The sequence below is a fragment of the Triturus cristatus genome, chromosome 1_1 (genome assembly GCF_964204655.1).
Source record: "Triturus cristatus chromosome 1_1, aTriCri1.1, whole genome shotgun sequence".
NCBI classification, from domain to species: Eukaryota; Metazoa; Chordata; class Amphibia; order Caudata; family Salamandridae; genus Triturus; species Triturus cristatus.
In genome coordinates this window covers 992,646,368-992,664,899 of record NC_140579.1, presented here as the reverse complement: position 1 = coordinate 992,664,899, position 18,532 = coordinate 992,646,368, and the positions used below count along the sequence as shown (strand labels likewise).

At 41.2% G+C, this 18,532-nt stretch overlaps 1 protein-coding gene across 3 annotated transcripts in view; it reads left to right on the top strand.

Annotated features, from left to right (window-relative positions):
- Positions 1-18,532, top strand: part of LOC146871423 (sodium channel protein type 4 subunit alpha-like) — a 1,828,482-nt gene that overhangs the window by 707,207 nt on the left and 1,102,743 nt on the right. For all 3 annotated transcript variants that reach the window (XM_085651070.1, XM_085651071.1, XM_085651069.1), the window contains one exon: positions 397-460. In XM_085651070.1, the coding sequence (XP_085507196.1) occupies positions 397-460 (64 nt within the window). The remainder of the gene's footprint in view (positions 1-396; positions 461-18,532) is intronic.

Below are 18,532 nucleotides of genomic sequence, written 5' to 3'. Positions count from 1 at the left end.
TTTTCCAAGAACACTATATCTCAACACTATAAATAGCCCTACCCCTGAATTCACCTGCCACCCCTCTCTGCATGCATTATTTTCTGCATCTGGTCTGTAAACCACTCCTTTGTACTGTGTACAAGTGCACCGTAGCCCCTTCATTAGATATTGGAGTAATATACTGATGACTCTTTCTACTAAGGAAATCCGAAGGATATATTTCAAAAGGCAGAGGCTTTGTTATTAATGAGATTTCTGATATTGTGCATGATCTTTTAAAATCCTTATTGTCTAGTTTTCGCTGTCATTGGTAAATGACCATAACTAAAACTGTGAATGTGAAACAATGACAAACAATATTCAATGTTATAAATATGCTGATTTATTTGTTGTTTGTGTTTTTTAACGGGAAAGAGAATTTCTATTTTCTGGAGGGAGCTCGTGATGCTCTTCTTTGTGGAAACAGCAGCGACGCTGGGTAAGTCATAAAACAAATATTTTTTAAATGCTTAACAGTGCCTGACGAAAGCAGAATAAACTTTCTAAAGGGTTTTTGCATAATCGAAAAAATAAAAACCGGTGCTAAGGAAAAATGTACACGATCCTATTTAAACTGATTATTTAATCTGTGAAGAGCCAAACACATGCCACGCCTTCATGAATTGTGAATCCTTTCATTTCTTCCACATTGTTTGAGAAACCAGATGGGCCTGGCACCTATTTAGGTCTGGCATACAGGCAGGTTTGGCTGTCTCGCCAGCTTTACGTGTCCCAAAAAAACATAAGATACATAGGAATATAGAGCTGTACATAACGCTGTTATATGTTCTTTTCTTATATGTTATGTTAGTAAGGCTTCTGTGCCTTTGCTTCAAGTTCTGCTTTCATTTAGTTTTGTGCTTATTTTTGAGCTGGGTAATTTTTACCTTTTTTTATTTTTGAAAACATTCACACACCACCTGCAGAAGGCGGCATTTTCAAATGGTATTACTTTAGAATTTTAATGATTGTTGCAGTAATTGGAAGCTTGTCAAGGCCAGATGTGAGAAATTGGATTATTAGTTGAAGTGGATGTTAATCATCCTCAAGTTTTAATGGCACTATTCCTTACTAGGTCCAGTTAGGTCTCAATCATTTAAACCTGATCTCAGCACTTAGTTTCTGAAGCATAGACTTAGATAAATTGTGTAAAGCATTTATCAGTACTAAAAAAGTTAAAAGGTATAAAACACACAACAATAAAACCCCATTTCAATTTATAAAAATAGAAAAAATGTTAATGAACAAATAGACACTATAACAACAAAAATCTGATGTAGGTAAACCAGGACAGGATTTTTCAAAGTTTTAGATGTTTGTTGCACCAAAAAGCAGAAATCACAGTTAACTGGTTTCGCTAGACCAAGTCATAGTCAAAAGTTATGGCCGACCGCAATGGAGCACAAGTCGGATGCAGGGACCAGGTTCCTCCTTGTGGTTTACCTTCTGACTTAGTTGTTTTTCTGGAAAAACTTTATTTTTGACAAGGTCATCATGGGCCGGGTGCCGGCCGGATACGAAGACAAGCTCATTGACCATAGCATTTTTGAAGTGTAGGACCTCAGTGGGTGCCTCAGCTCGGGGGGGGGGGGGAGGGGGGGGGGAAGTTTGAGGCTCTCGACATCAACCGCAGGAGAGCTCAAAGCATGCGACGTCCGAAGTCTGGGCCCAGGAAGGTGTTGCCATTGACAGGGTGCTGCTGGGCGTTAGACCCGATCGTTTCAGAGTGGCAAACCAGAAAGTTGAGTCCGACTGGCTTTTCAACCGCGGCGGCTGTGGCTCGGTAGCTCACCTGTGGTAGCTCCTGGTGGTTCTTTTACAAAAAGTTCAGAAAAAGTTTCTTAGTTTCCAGTCTTGTAATTGTGAAGTGAAAAAGAGCACTCCCTAACACCAGGTCTAGGGCCTTTTGGGTACCACATGGGAGCTAGGACTCAATCTCCTAGTAGCCACAACCAGGGTCCAGGGCAAATTCAGATGGAATTGGTCATCTGGGCACAGCAAAGTTGTGGGCTTCTTGCAGCTTTTGTGTTCCTGAAGCTGAACAGGTGGTTAGCCAATTATTTTTGGAGTCCAATCTTCTGTCCTGGGTACAAGTGGGGAGCAGGTCCAGTCATTGGGGTTTTTCTTCACAGGTTCAACAGCATTTGCAGTCCTTCTTCTGTTTCCCATAGGTCCAGAGGTGTTCTGAAGGAGTTTCTCAGATGTGCAAGTTTTATGCTTGGAACTAGCTTGTGGAAAGGGCAGTCTCCCTGCCTAATAGGGAAAGAATTACTAGGAGCAACTCTACACACTCCTCTACTACTGCCTCTGCAAGACGAGGAGGCCGGGGCAAGGGCGTGCAGATGCAGCCTCAACACTTTTGCAGATCTATATCGCGACTATCACTTTTTACCTCCATTTTCACCCTCTGGGCCCTCCCCTCCCACAGTACTTGAGATTCTCCTTTATCACTAGCTCTGAACCATGTCATGCACTGCATGGTACATTCCTTGCCCCCCTCCTAAATATATCCCTTTACTGGTAGATCAATTTGATGTCTTCAGTTGTACTCTTATTTGCTTCTATACCGTGCCCCTCCAACCCCCTTCCCCTCAGTTGGTGTTCTGTTGCTTTTCCCTAAAATGCCAATCAATTAGAAAAATATATTGGGGGTTTGGCCCTAGGCAATCCCACAGTGCCCTGCTCTGCCAAAATCCCAACATGGCCGAACATTTCTTCCCCTGCTCACACCCCTGAGGTGTGTCTAGGGAAATAAGAAACTCCCCCTGCAAACCAGTTCTGGAAAAGGTTTTCCCCCACTGGGATTGGTGCCACTCTGGCTATTTGGAAAATTTCAGGGTCAGGCCCAGGTGTGAAATACATCTGCCTGTGACAGGAGATCCCCCTTTGAAGCTTGTTCAATTTGTGGGCACAACCCTAAGTCATCCTGTCAGGAGTGGGGCACATCTCCTCCAGCCAAGGCCCTTTTGTTCCCTTTCCTAGGAGCCATTCATACCTCCTTGCAGGGGGCCAGCAGGCTACCAGGTGACAGTTGGGCAGTAACTCAGAAAATGCCTACTGGAGGCTTCATGAAGGAAAATGGCAACTTTCTAAAAGTGTCATTTCCAAAATAGTGATTTAAATCTGACTTGACCATTGATTGGATTTTAAATTACTATTAGTTTTAATACTGGAACAATTGTTCTAGCTATTCCCAAACTTAGGCTATGCATTATAAGGTGTTATAATGTAACCCTATGCTTTTCTATGGGGGAGAAACCCTTGCCACAATGAAACAAGCATTTACAATGCAATAGGTCTCACGTTTATGAGAGTTTGAGCTATTGGCATTGTAAATTACAATAGTTTAAACTCTCGTAAATGCGAGACCTATTGCATTGCAAATCAAGATATGCAATGAATGTCCTATAGGGCTGGAGCAGAGTCAGCACCCTGGGCTTCTGGGTTCATGCTGGGATCATACCCCCTCTGCAAGAGCCAGGGGGGTGCTGACCAGAAGCACTGCTGAAATAAAAAGAGGGCATACTGATGCCACCCAGCCCCTCATTCAATGAAGTCCCGACTACACTCCAGTCCAGTTCGCAAACAGACTTTGTGTATTTCTGTGTTGGTTCTAATGTTTCCTTTTCGACAAGCCACTTCATAAGCATGGGGAGGAGGCGAAGATTGAGGAGGGGGGTTGAAAGCAAGAAGCAATGAATTTAGGAAACGTGTTGAAAAGTTAAAGGATGTCAAACATGGGAAATATTTAGAGAAAATCTAGAATGAAGCAGCAGGACAACCCAAATAAAGTTTGGATAATTTTGTCGCCAATTTCTAGTTAGGCTAAAATTGGAGAGTTCCGTGGATGTGTGGAGAAATCCGTCTAAAAACATATCTTTTGCTTCCGCTGTTGGAAGGCAGAATCGTGGTTTCTGTCAGGAGGAACACGTTATATAAAAGAAAAAACATGGCAAATTCAAGTTGCATGCTGCCTTCCACCATGCCAACCCCTCTCCTCCCCCCAGACCAACACCCCCTCACACTCGCTCAAATAAAATCTCGCTATTCACAAGTGAACACCATCTTCAGTCCTGGGCAGTTTGGCTTTCACAAGAGGAAGTTTGTCCCAGCGGTACGAATAGCTCGGGAGGCTAATGCACATGTGAAGTATTCCTCATTTTAAATGAATCAGGTACTCTGGTATACAGTTGTAAGAGGTTTATTCCATAAAAGAAGATCCCATCCATCAGCCAGCAGTTCTTCTAGTAACTGAACATTTACAGAACTTTTCAATATACAACAATCTATGACATCAGGGATTCCTACATGACATGGTCTTAACACATAGCACCTAGCAACATATCCCAGTGTGGAATACCACACATCTCCCTTCCTTATAGGAAAACATATTTGTAAGTACAAAATCAAACAATAATATCAACAAAATGAGAAAGTTAAATTGGTGAAAACATCAGGAGAATTCTAACATAACCTTTGTACCTAGCACCTAACAAGCTACCCTCAGTGCAAGGTACCACACATCACCCTTCCTTAAAAAAACACATTTACAAATATTAAATCAAACAAAATCAGCAAGGTAACTTGGTTTTTTAACCACCCTGGAAGATGTCCTTTGAGAATGTAACTTCTTTTCCTCATCATCCTTATTTTGATGAGAAAAAGAACTTCCCTTAGCAGAAACCACCCCCTTGCTTTTTATTCTGCACACCACTACACACAATTACTCTATTTAAATTCCAAATACGATGGTCCTGCGTTTGAATAGCATTATTAAACGTTTTAATTACCTTAATGGGCTTCATGAATTTTGACGAAGAACTTCCCAACAAACCAGGACATCTAATCCTGACCCAATCACCTACATTTACATTAGTTTTCTTTACAGCATGTTTCACATCAAAGTATGCTTTTCTTGATTTTGCCTTTTCTTCTTCCACTCTCAGCATACATTCCCCATCACACGCTCTCTCCTTACCTTTTGCTAGTTCATACTTGTTAACCCAATATGGTTCAACACAAGTATTGGGCACCCTACCACGAAACAACAAAAAAGGAGTCTTCCCAGTTGTTGCATGTGGAGTTAATCTGTACTCTTCAATTTTCCCAATAACCTCTTTTTTCCAATCCAAATCCACACCTTTAGCCAATGCAATGGTCTCTTTAATAACTTTATTAAATCTCTCCACCATCCCATTGGTTTCCGGATGATAAAGAGCAGACGTCTTGTGAACAATTCCTCTAGTAGCTAGAAATTGCTCCATTTCCCTAGAAACAAGTTGAACACCATTGTCAGACAAAATTGATATTGGCAGGCCTTCTCTATCAAATAAACTCTTCAAACACTCAATCACCTTACAAGTATTAATTATTGATAGGAAGAAGACCTCAGGCCTCCTTGAGAACATGTCTATAACCACCAATATATAAGTTTGCGATCCTTTCTCTTGTATAGGACCAACAATATCCAAAGCTATTTCTTGCCATGGACCATTTGGGCGTTTCCTCAAAACCATAGGTTGCACATGAGCACACTTATTCTTATCACTAACGGCACAAGAAACACAGTCTCTTATAATTCGCTCAATCATTCTGTCCATTGCAGGCCACCAATATGACATGCAAAGTCTTTCTTTACTTTTCGATAAACCTGAGTGAGCCACATGCACTAAATCAATTAATTCTTTTCTAAGACTAGTGGGAGGAATCAATCTTGTCCCTCGAAACAGCAAGTTACCATCTACCGACAATTCATTTTGTACAGCCCAAAAGGATCTTGTACCTTCTGACCCATCTTTACTAGAGATCCACCCTTTCTTTAACAAGGATGCCACTTCACCCAACGTCGCATCACCCTCTAATTCCTTCGACCATCTTTCTTCTGAAATAATGTCATGATCTACCAAACAAACTATCTCATCATCCTCATCTGAACTGTCTTCATGCACACCACTACTTGAAACTAGACGTGAAAGAACATCTGCAACTCCATTTTCAATCCCAGGAATATATTTTATTTCAAAACTATATTCCTGTAACCCAATTACTTATTTGGTTATTCTTCCCGAAATGAGGTCTAATCCTTTTTTGCTAAATATTTCAATCAGAGGTTTATGATCCGTATGGACCTCAAAATCCAAACCCCACAAGAATTTCTTTAATTTCTTCACAGCCCAAGATACCGCTAGAGCTTCCCTTTCTACTACTGAATATCGTGTTTCTGTCTTAACACATAGCACCTAGCAACATATCCCAGTGTGGAATACCACAACATGCTACTGCGATTTGTGTGTGACACTGTATATATGCCAAGGAGGACTCATTTATTTGCTGTTCCTTCGGAGTATGGCACAATTGTCATAATATTTTTTCGGCGGCAGTAGCCCAGTTTATATTTGTTGGCCGGTAGGTCGGAGGTAGCAGTTTGCATTCTCGGCATGGACAGACACTTCTGTTCGTTGGTGCTGTGTTGTAGTTTCGGGGAGGGTTGGGGACAGTGTGCCAACACCTCTTGCACCTTCCCTCGCCCGCCATCCTGCAGTCACCATGAGATCACCAACATGGTAATGTCTGTTCTAATTTCACGAGGGGAGGGGCTGCAACCCGTCTTCTCAAGTTTTGTAAAAACAAACCGAAACTTCAAAAACTTTCCTATAAAGGCTCTGATTAACTATAGCAGCTTTTTAAGGGGGCTGGTGTCACAGATGTAGGAACTGTTTTTCTGCTCATATACAGCAAAAAAGTCCTCACAAATAGTCCAAGTGCCCCCTGCCATCTATCTGGGAGGCTGCGGTATTCTTGTGAACCCCAGACAGCACCTCTCCAGTTTTCTTTGTGAAGCAGCTCATGCGTACACAAAGACGCCGCTTTGACTTCGGTAGACAAGCCGCCTTTCATCGCCCCCACATTTCAAGACTTTAGATTTTAATATCATTAAATACAACGCAAGAAGTGTAAAATCAGTTTCACTTCCTTGCGGGCCGGTTTCTTAAGCGGCCTACGCTGTAAATTAAATAAGCGCGGCCACTTCAGTGAAAGCGGACCACGCTGTCATTTAAATAAATATATTAGTAATAATATAAAAGTGTGCTGCGTGTTGTAATGTCGTCGGTGGAATAAGGGAAGATGATTAGTGAAAATAGTGCTCACCGACTTATAAGGCAGACCGTGTACCAACACAAGTAAAGATTCCAGTCCTTATGGGAGGTAACAAATGCAGACAAGGCAGTATCAAGAAGGGACTAACAAGCCTAATTACAATTCATAAGCCAGCATTTATGAAGGACAATGACAAACATGGGCGGAGAGTGGGCAGGGTTTCCAGTGCATACTCCAATACAGCATGCCTCGGAGAGCGAGTAGCACTTGCGCGCTGCCACTAGGCTCGACATAAAGACTTCGAGATTTTTCATTGTCAGGACATGTAAAACTTAAGTAACAATGTCCTACTTTTTTAATACCATGCACCCTGCTCTGTGGGCATTCAGGGCCTGCCTTAGGGAATGACTTATAAGTATTCAAAAGGAAGGTATAGGCCTGGCAAAATGTTAATTTCGCCATGTCAAATTTGTAGTTTTAGGACTGTACACTCGGGCAGCAGTTGCAGGATTGAAGACATGCTTTGCATTGTCACTTTAGTGGTGGCACAATAGGTGTTGCAGTTCATTAGTGACATTGAACTTACAGGTCCTGGGTACACTAGGTGCCATACACTAGGTATTTAAACGTAAATGTGTCATTTAGGATGTTTGACCAATCCAACAGGTTTTAGGGTCAAAGCACATGCACTGGGGCCAGGATAGCAGGGTACTAGTGTGCAGGCTCTAAAAACCAACAATATCAGCCCAAATCATAGGGGTCGGGTGTTTGATCATGCAAAAAGAGGCATTTTCTTACACCAGACATATGTTTTTTTCAATGCTTCTTTTATTTGGGAATGTCTGCAAAAGTATGAAAAGCCTTGGGGGAAAATAGAAATTCAGTTTTTAGACATTTGACTAGAGGAGAAAACCAAATTAAAGCAAAAGCCACACATACAGACAGAAAGGTGCACTTCTGTCTTGCATAACTATTTATCAAATTATAAAGGCCCCTTAGTCAATTATTTAGGCTTGGTTTAAAAGTGTCAATCCACATATGCCTGGCGAATTCAAAGTCAAGTAAGGGAGACCTGCTTTCCATTGTTTCAGCAAAGGTACTGTCATCTTTCAGAAACAAGAGTTCAAAAAATCTGAAGAGTAATTCAATTCTGGAATTCATGATGTGTTTCTTCACCTTGCCCAATAAAAGATATAAGAACAGATGCGCATGCTATTTTTTTTGTTTTTCAAAATAGGCCTCTTACTGGTGACCCCTAGCAAGATGATGTATGAGCTGTTCTATGATGATAGCGAGGCCCATCAATAATAAACCTTCTGATGGTGGATCAATAGAGGTCGAACCATTCTTTGAGGTTTTACAAAACAATATAGCCACTTAAACCCCTCATGGTGACAATAAAATCCTGATTTGCAGTACATTGGAGCTTTTACTCCTTCGGATTTGTTGCAACTTCCCCCTTAAGTTCATGTGCTACATTGGAATGTGATGACATCGGTTGCAGAATGTATGAGCGGCAGTGAAGGTCGTTGATTTACGGAGTCAGCCGATGTCGCTGTTTGTCTGGTGGGTGTTACAAATAAACTTACTCTGAAGTTCATCGAGGCATCTTTTTATTACTGGTGACGATTAGCGGAGAACACCCACCAAAGAACCCGGCGTGCCATGAAAAGAACTGACGAGAGTCGAAGGAAAGGTCGGTTCGTTTAATTTATTAAATTATTTAAGTTGCTGCTTGTGGAACTGTGCCGAGAGTCAAGGGGCCAAAGATAAACAACGAGCGTGTAACTGCATGCAGAAGTGAAATAATATATGTTGAAGTTTTAAAAGAATAATTTATAACCGTAACGCATCATTTAAATCGGAGCGCAAGGAATGCAGACGACGCGCATAGGCTTAGCGCGTGAAGCCATTACTGAACGAAGGCTTTGGAAAAGAATGCGGCCCAGCGCGTGAAGCTATTATTGAACGTAGTCTTCAGAAAAAAATGAGGATGACGCACGCATTGGTTTAGTGCGTGAAAACATCTTTCAAGGGAGATACAAAAGCGCGGAAGTGTCAGCCTTAATTTGTTCTGTGTTCTCAGAAGCGCATTATTAAAAGGCGCCGGAAAGAATGGACAGGCATTACATGAAAGGAAATAACAGCATTTAAGATCTGAAGGGCGTTGTTCACAAGAGAACAAACAACCTGCAATTAAACTCGAGCAAAGACTCATTGTGCTATCTCACATAATTAAAGAGTAAATTTGGAAGAAATGAATTTATTTGTATATTGTCATTCGGCGATACAAAGTTAAACAGCCAAGTGATGTGCAGACTTTTGATGTCAACAACTTTTGGACTCTAGTTCTTTACACTACAATTATTCTCACAGAGATTAGGCAATGAGTTTTCAAAACAAGTTTATTTGTTCCAAGTCATCATATTAATTCTATATTTTTGTTATTATTTTTTTTTTACAATTGTATCTGGAACAAACATTGTGTTTTTGAGCATCCAGAGTGGTCTATAGTGGAAAAATATGGAACAAATTGGACTACGAGTTTGTTTAACTTGTTATTTTATTTCCTTATTTTAGTTATCTATTTTAGATAATTTTATTAGTTCATTTTATTAGCTTGTTGTGTTGATTTTATTTTCAGCATGACGACGTCTAGTGGTATGAGCCAACCTCCACAGTTTTTAAGTGAACGGGGTGAACATGTGCTTCCTTGGCAGAAATGGAAACCGCTTTTTGATTCTTATCTTTTAGCCATTGGTGGTGAAAAATCTTCTGCCATAAGAAAACAAGCTATATTACTCTACAATCTTGGTACTGAAGGAAGAAATATTTACAACAGTTTAGATCCTATACCGATAGGCAGAGGAGCTGGTGAACCAAGTGATGTGTATGAAATGAGTTTACTACAGTTACAAACACGTTTTGGAGCTCGCATAATGTAGTCCTGAAAAGACACAAATTTTTTATGCGTGTACAAGCCAAAGGGGAGAGAGTGGGCAACTATGTAGCGGCATTAAAGTCATTGGCACAAACCTGTGAGTTTGAGCGATTAACTGACTCTCTCATCCGTGATCAATTAGTGCGATGCACTAACGACTCGAAAATTCAGGAAAAGCTATTATCTAAAAATCCGAATCTGAAAGAAGCTATGATTGTTGAGAGTATTGAACACACCTCCTTTTGGATCAAAGAGATGCGTAGCAGCACAATTTCTAGTGATCCTGTTCCCAGCGTCAGTAAAGTGGATCACGAATGTGCTCCGTGTGACACATCTGTTGCAGTGGTTAGTAAAATAAATACTAATCAGGACAAGCCTGCTACCAAGTTTGACAGACAAAAATTGAATTGTAGTTTTAATAAGGATAGAAAGTTAAAATGTCCTAGGTGTGGTAGCCAAAAGCATGGACCGAATTTCCCTAATTGTTTTGCAAAAAGTACCAATTGCAGGAGCTGTGGGAAAAGAGGACCTTATGCTCGTATGTGTAGGAACACTAAAGTGAACATAAGTGATGCTGATGATTTCTCTCAATTAGTGATTCATTGTTTCACGGACAGCAAGGTTGAGTCTGTGAATGATGTAAAATCAGTAGACACTGGTGACGTAAACATGTCTAAATGTGATGTATACATTGGAGGAAAATGTGTTCCTGTTTTAGCGGATTCAGGGTCAATATATACGCTTTTAAGTGATAAATTCTGGTATTCCACGTTTGGTTCCTGTAATATAAAACTTCTATCACCTGACATCAACCCTGTGGGATACGGAGGACAAAGAATGGATTTAATAGGTTATTCAATACATCCTATTGTGTTTAGAGGAAGAGAAACAGTAGGAAAAATCTATGTTGCAAAACGAGGGGATAATCTCTTAGGTTGGCACCATCAAAGAGACCTTGGTATCATTCTGAACCCCAATGCGCCAGATCAAGTTATGCCCGTTTCGCAACAGAGTGATGTGCAAGACATTATAGAAAAGTTTCCTGAAGTTTTTAGCGACAAACTTGGTTGTCTTAAAGGTTTCAATCATAAAAGAATTTTAAAAGAAAAAACAATACCGGTTGTACACAAGGTAAGGAAGGTTACCAACCTTATGCTGAAACCCTTACAGGAAGAAATCAGTAGACTGCTGGAATTGCAAATAATAGAAGAAATAGAGTCTTCTGAATGGTTGGCTCCCATAGTTTTGGTCCCTAAAGATAATGGGGAAAAAATCAGGATGTGTGTGGATTTGAGAAGCTTAAACAACTGTATTTGGGTGGATAGGCAGCCTTTATCCACTATCAATGAAGCCTTATCAAAGCTTGGAGGTTCCAGTTTGTTCAGTGTGATGGACTTATCTCCGGCATATCATCAGATTTTACTTCATGAGGATTCCAAGCCACTAACCTCTTTTGTAACCCCTTTAGGTGCCTACAGATTTATTCGCATGCCATTTGGTTTGGCAAGCTCTGCAGCTTGTTTTCAAAGGGTGATGAAAAATGTTTTGAGTGAAATTGACTCTGTTTTATTCTTCCAAGACGATATACTTGTACATGATGAGGTTTTATTCCGTGTTCTGTCAAGATTGAAAGAACGTGGACTCAGATTGAAAAGTGAGAAATGCAAATTCAGGGTTACCTCTGTTTCCTACTTGGGGCACTAGGGTATCAGCCCTAAAGTTGATCTTGCGGAGGCAATTTTACAGGCACCAGCTCCTGCAAACAAAGATCAAGTGAAGTCTTTTTTAGGCTTATCTGAGTATTATTCGAAATTTGTTTATAATTTTGCGAGTGTAATGCAACAGTTAAGGTTACTTTGGAAAAAAGGTGCTGATTTTAAGTGGACTGATGACTGTGAAAATGCTTTTAAAAAAGTTAAAAAAGAAATTGCATGTATGCCAACTTTGGGTCACTTTGATGTACATAAAAGGACCATTTTAACCACAGATGCCAGTGTGCGAGGGTTCGGTGCAGTTTTATCGCAACTGGTTGATGGCAGTGAGAAAGTTATTGGTTTTGCTTCTCTCTCATTGAAGGGAGCGGAAGAGCGCTATTCGGTGATAGAGCGTGAAGCTTTAGCTTGCTTCTGGGCCATCAATCATTTTAGATTTTACTTGTGGGGTCTACCATTCCTTGTTAGAACGGACCACAAACCACTTGTGCACATGTTTTCCTGCAGGAATGTTGAGAGCACTATGCCCAGAATCAAAAAGTGGGTTGAGGGACTAACGGAATACAATTTTACAGTGGAATATATGCCTGGTTTAAAAAATGTTCCAGCAGATTTTCTGTCCAGAATGCCTTTAGAGGAAAATTCCACTAATAGCCTTGACAGCATTGTTTCCTGGGTGAAGGAGTCCGCTCTCGACAAAGGAGAATGGAAAGCTAGTTCTGAGAGTGATGAGGCTAGAGGTCATATCATGAACTTTATCATCAATGGTTGGCCTTCTTTGAATGACGTTCCAAATTGTGTGAAAGGTTTCTGGAATGTTCGTGATGAATTGAATATTTTGCAGGGTGAGCTTTTCCGTGGGGAAAGACTGATACCCCCTTTGGGAATGAGAGAGAAGATTATCAATCTTGCACATGAGGGTCATCTTGGTCGCAGTTTGACAAAAGCGTGAGTTAGAGAATCTTATTGGTGGCCCGAGGTTATTCGGCAGATAGAAGAGGTTGTTAGGGATTGTGTAATGTGTGCTGGCAATGACAAATCGAGGAAAATTAGGGTTACTCCTCTTTCTCCAGTTGCCATACCTGAACGTCCTTGGTCCAAGCTTGCTGTTGAGATTGTTGGCCCTTTTGACACCTTGTCTCCCTCGGAAAGGTTTGTCGTTGTACTTGTTGATTATACTTCAAAGTGGGTTTCTGCTTCTTGCATGAGTTCTGTTGTGACAAAGAATATCATAGAATTTCTTAAAGATGCCTTTACATGTGAAGGTGTACCTGACAACCTTGTTTCAGATAATGGGGTGCAGTTTACCTCTCAGGAGATGTCAGATTTTCTAAAAGATCTCTCCATCACACATCACAGAACTGCTCTTTATGCTCCTCAGGCAAATGGTTTAGTCGAGAGCATGAATAGACTAATTAGAGCTTCTGCCCAGACTGCCTTGAAGAGAAGAGTTCCGCTCAAGCCCATCCTTAGGGAAAAGCTGTGGGCACACAGGAATACACCTAACAGTGTGACAGGTTGTTCGCCTTTTAAAAAACTCAAAGGGAGAACAGCTGGTTCCAAGTTAAATCCACTTTGGTTGAGTGTAAAAGATAGGGGTTGTGTAGTGAGGAATTGGAGATTTAAAAAAATATCAAGAGAATTACAAGCGTAGGTTTGACACGAAAATGGGAGCACGATATTCTACTTGGAGAGTAGGTGAGTTTGTGTTTGTGAAGAAAGCAGTTTTTTCTCCTAAAGGTGAAACAAAATATTTTGGTCCTAGGCGCATTATCCAAGTGATGAGGAACGTGGTAATGCTCGATGGTGGTGATGTTTGGAGCATGTCTTGTCTGTCAACATGTTCAGGGGAGGGTGGAAATAGAAGGTTCCTTTCTCAGTCCAGTCTTCCCAAGTGTAATGACAGTAGTGTTCGTTCTGATCCATTTACTCATGGTTCTAGAGTCAGGAGACCACCATTGTATCTTCAAGAATATTGTGTTAAGTATAATTAGAGTTAGCATTGTTTTCAGGATTGTTTTTTTTTTTGTAGTTGCATAAGCTGTATTTTGCATAAGCTGTATTCTTCTTTCTTTTCTTTTCTGTTCTTTCCATTTCTTTCTTTCTTTATATTTTTATAAAGGGAAGATGTGTTGTAACTTCCCCTTTAACCCCTTCCATGCTGCGCAGATTCCGCCGCTGTGCTGACGGAATCTTGCGCGGGCGTGGTCATGACGGAACGGTTCCGTCATGAGCACAGCTCAACCGTGGCTCATGACGGAACCGTTCCGTCATGAGCACCGAAGGGGTTAAGTTCATGTGCTACATTGGAATGTGATGATATCGGTTGCAGAATGTATGAGCGGTAGTGAAGGTCGTTGATTTACGGAGTCAGCCGATGTCGCTGTTTGTCTGGTGGGTGTTACAAATAAACTTACTCTGAAGTTCATCGAGGCATCTTTTTATTAGGATTGTAATGCTCTCCCCCTGCAAGGCACCTTTTCCTCTTCTCTCCTCTGCTTTCCCAACCCCACTTCTTCCAACCCCTCCAACACCTACCTCATGGCTTACATTTCTACCTACTGAGAGGAGGTGGTAAATATAAATGATTATTCACCTCTCCAGAACAGGAAAAGACGTGCAGAATTCTGCTGGTAAAACAGGGTCTCCATGGATGTACCCATTCTAGAGGGGTTAACTCATAATTGAATAGTACTGGTTTGCTTTTACCGCAATGTACTGGTGATTACGGGTGCAGAGTCTGCACCCCGCCAGTACCATGCTACTCATAATTCATAATAAAAGCCCAAGGGGGGGGGAGGTAGAAGGAAAAGGGTCTGGTGAATAAAGAATGAATCATATCTAATAGAGCAACTGAGCAAAGAGATTGCGACTAAATCAGTTATCTTTATCCCCTTCTTTATCTTACCTTCTCAGTTTGATACAAGTTTATTCTGTTTTATTGAATGTAAATACAATCTGTATTGTCCTTGGGATTAGAGTTACAAAACATTTGATAATATTTTGTATGATTTCGCTTGTTTTTGCTTCTGAGCACTTGGCTGACAGCACCATGTGTGAGAATGTTGAAAATGTTCATGATAGTAGAATATATCCAGATGTGAGGAGTGAGGTGCATATATCTGAGTGCCTGGGGCACCATATGATGCTGCTGGGTTTCAGGTGAAGGCTTACGGATCTGTTTTTTGAGTTTTCTGAAGAAAGCATGTTCAGTTGCTGCCCGCAGTCAAGGGTTGGTGGTATTTTAGAGTTTGAGATTCTGGGCATCTGCCTCCATGTTTGTTGCTGCGAGGTCGGTAGTTGGTAAGATGTGAATTGTCATATGTTGCTGCCTTGCAGGACTGAAAGGAGTGGCCCGTTCTTGCTTGTAATCGGCACCTTGCATCAATTTGCCGAAAACAAGGAGGATAGAAAGTTATATTCTTAACTGGAGTATTTTCAAGGCTAGTTTCCTACGATGATCATGTTTCTGTTGTTTAATAACACTGTAGAAATTCGATTTTATTGATCATTTTTGCTTGGTTATGATTTAGGAGTTAGGCGGATATATGTGCGGAGGTAGTCATGCGGCTGGACTTTCCGTTTCTGGCTTATATATTAGAAAATTTATGTATTTCTGAGATCTAGTTTTACTAGCCTGAATTCTGCACACAATTCCCACCTCTATGGGGTGGGTTTAACATTCAAATTTACTACCTACTCTGGTGGTGAATGTGTGCAATAGGGACTAGTGCTAGAATGTATTGGGGGGGGCATGGCAAAAATTAGGGGATGTGGTTGCCTGACGGGCGGAGCATTACATGCTCCTATGTGCCATAGCAGAGGGTTGTGAAGGGCCAAGGACCGTGACTGGGAAAGATTACACCCCATTTCAAAGGTGACTTCACCATCTGGATTTTTCAGCTGGTAAATTCAGGTTGGGTATTGCCGCACCCTGAAAAAACAGGTACACTATCACCAGCCCTCCTACAAGTGAGCAGCCACATGTGAATTCAGGTCAATCTGGGGCTTTTGTAGATTAAGTGCCTGCTATTCAGTCTACCATCACAAGGACTCTTGCTAACTCCCCTGCCATCCAGAATTTACAGTGCATGGGCACTTGCAAATTGACATACTTGTCTATGATATTAATCTTGAATTTGATGAAATGTTTATGTCAAATATAATGCCAAGACATCCCGAAAGACGCTTTTCGGCATTTATTCAAGGTCTGAATCAAGGTGGACATTTGGATGAATAGATGTGACCTCCAGTTAAACAGAGTAAAACTGAGGTGCCATTCTTGGAAACAAGGTACATACTTTTAAGTATTAATAATCTTCCTCAGACCCTCATGTTGCTTGTGATTCCAACGTCCTCCACTAATCAAGGTAATGCTCTATGGATCATTTGGGATGCTGAATTTCAATGTCAATTCAATACATTTTTATTCGGGTATAGAAATATCCATAAAAGAGCATGACATAAAAAACCAATAACACATTACATGTTATAATCAATATACAAAAACAATAAAATCTTCGCGGCTGCTACAAATAAGCAAATGGCATCACTGAACCATCTTAGGCTTGAAAGTTAGGTAGGGCCACTTAAGAAGAATGGGGCTCAACAACATTAAAAAAAAAAAAAAAAAAAAAGCGAAGTTTTGACAAGTTAAAACGGGATAATATATGCTGACTCAGGCCAGTCTAAACAGCGTGAGACTCCCTAATATCAGTGGACCCGCCATTAAGCATGATTAAACGGGTGCCAAAAAACTGCTACCGGGACTAACTAAAAATTAAAAAAACATTCAACATACACTTAGCTAATGAGAACTAGGAACCTAGACTATATAGTCGCATCATACACTTATGTGCCCCATAAGAACAGGGTGGCTAGTCCTCCGTTCTAGTTTTCCTTAGTTTTACAGCCGATCTTAGGAAATTTACAGTGCTGAACAGCGTAAATGGGTCAGAGGAGAGTTTAAAAAATAAGAGTGCCACCTTTGCCGGTTAATTTTGGAACGTCTTAAAATAGTTTTTAAAAACAATGACCTAGGGTGCGCATAAAAGGGACAAAGTAAAACAAAATGGAGAGTGTCTTGTGGAGATCTCTGATCGCAGCCGCAGGGTCCCTTTGTGTCAATGTCTGCTGCGAACCCAGCCGGAACTGATAAAATATGATGCAGAAGATTCAGTCTAAATCTAGTCATTAAAAATCTATCATGTCTGTTATATATATTAGAAAGATAAAATTCCATTCCCGGCAATGATTTTGTTAGCAGGTGGGCTCTTACTGAAACTTTCAACAGTTCTCTGTCCTCCCTTTCACAAGCTAAGCGCCGTACAAATTCAGACTTTATAACGCCCTTGTCTCTGGAGGTGAGTGTGGAAGGCTCATCAAAATAATTGGCATAACCCAACCGACTCAGGGTGTCCCTTACATGTTTAAGCCAAGGTATCCGATGACCTTTATCCCCCGCGATGCAGTCCTCAAGTATTTGTCTACTTAGACTTGCCTCGGGGTTCGTCCATATTTTTATCCAGCAAGTGATGGGTTTAAAACTTAACCTCTCGCTAATATAGGTGAGGCCAAGCTCCTCATGAACTATATGGGAAGGCGTACTTTGGGGTACTTGCAGAAGCCTTCTGAGGAACTTGATTTCCTCTGTTTGAATTAGTGATGTCTCTAAAGCCCCATACCTCACTCCCATACATAGTCTTGGCGCAACAAACCGAACTGTACAGGTGCAGAATTTCATTTGGTGACCATCGACCTAATCTTGTGGCACAGTTCATAGTTGAGCCCATCGTGCTAATTTGTTGGCTGCATTTATCCAAAATCAATGTTTTAAAATTAAGATGCTTATCAAATAAAATCCCTAAATAATTAAAAAACTTTACTTTTTCTAATTTATGATAAATTTCTTTGTTGGTCTTTTCCCTGTTTCCATGACGTATGATTTGGTGAGATTGGGTAATAAATCTAAGTCCGCCATGAAACTAACAAATCCATCAATGAGGGACTGTAGTCCTCTTCCTGTGCGTGACAGGAGGACCGCGTCGTCCGCATATAGGAGGACGGGTATACTTCTCCTCCCTATGCGTGGACAGTCTACCCCCAAATCTCCGAGCGCCTTATCTAAGCCATTTATATATAACGTGAATAGAAAGGGCGCCAGGATGCATCCTTGCCTCACCCCCCCAGAGCACGGGAAGTCTTCAGTTAGATCCCCCTCGTCGCTAAATCTGACCTGTGCTGTTGTGTTCTGGTGAAGCATTCTTAAAATATATATCAGACCTGGGTCGACGCCCAAGAGCCCTAAAATTTCCCACAATTTCCTTCGGTTTACTCAGTCGAATGCTGCTGACAGGTCCATAAAAGCCAAGTACACCGTCCCCTCCCTTGCCAGGGTATACTTGGCCACCAGGTGGTAGAGGTTAAGGCACTGGTCTGTCGTGGAGCGGCCATTTCTGTACCCATACTGGGTATCTGTAATAATCACATTTTCGTCTGCCCAGACCGTCAGACGATTGAGGATGGCCCTTCCCAGAACTTTCGCAGTCACGTCAATAAGTGATATCGGGCGGTAGCATTGCAGGTCACTCCTATTTCCCTTTTTGAACAAAGGTACGATAACAGCCGTGGACCATGACCTGGGCATTCCTACTTCTACAGCTGTGTTAAAAACTCTAGTGAGTATATAGGGGCCCATAGGTCTACCTGGTTTTTTAATAGGTCTGGTGGAATCCCGTCCGGGCCTGGAGCCTTGTTTATT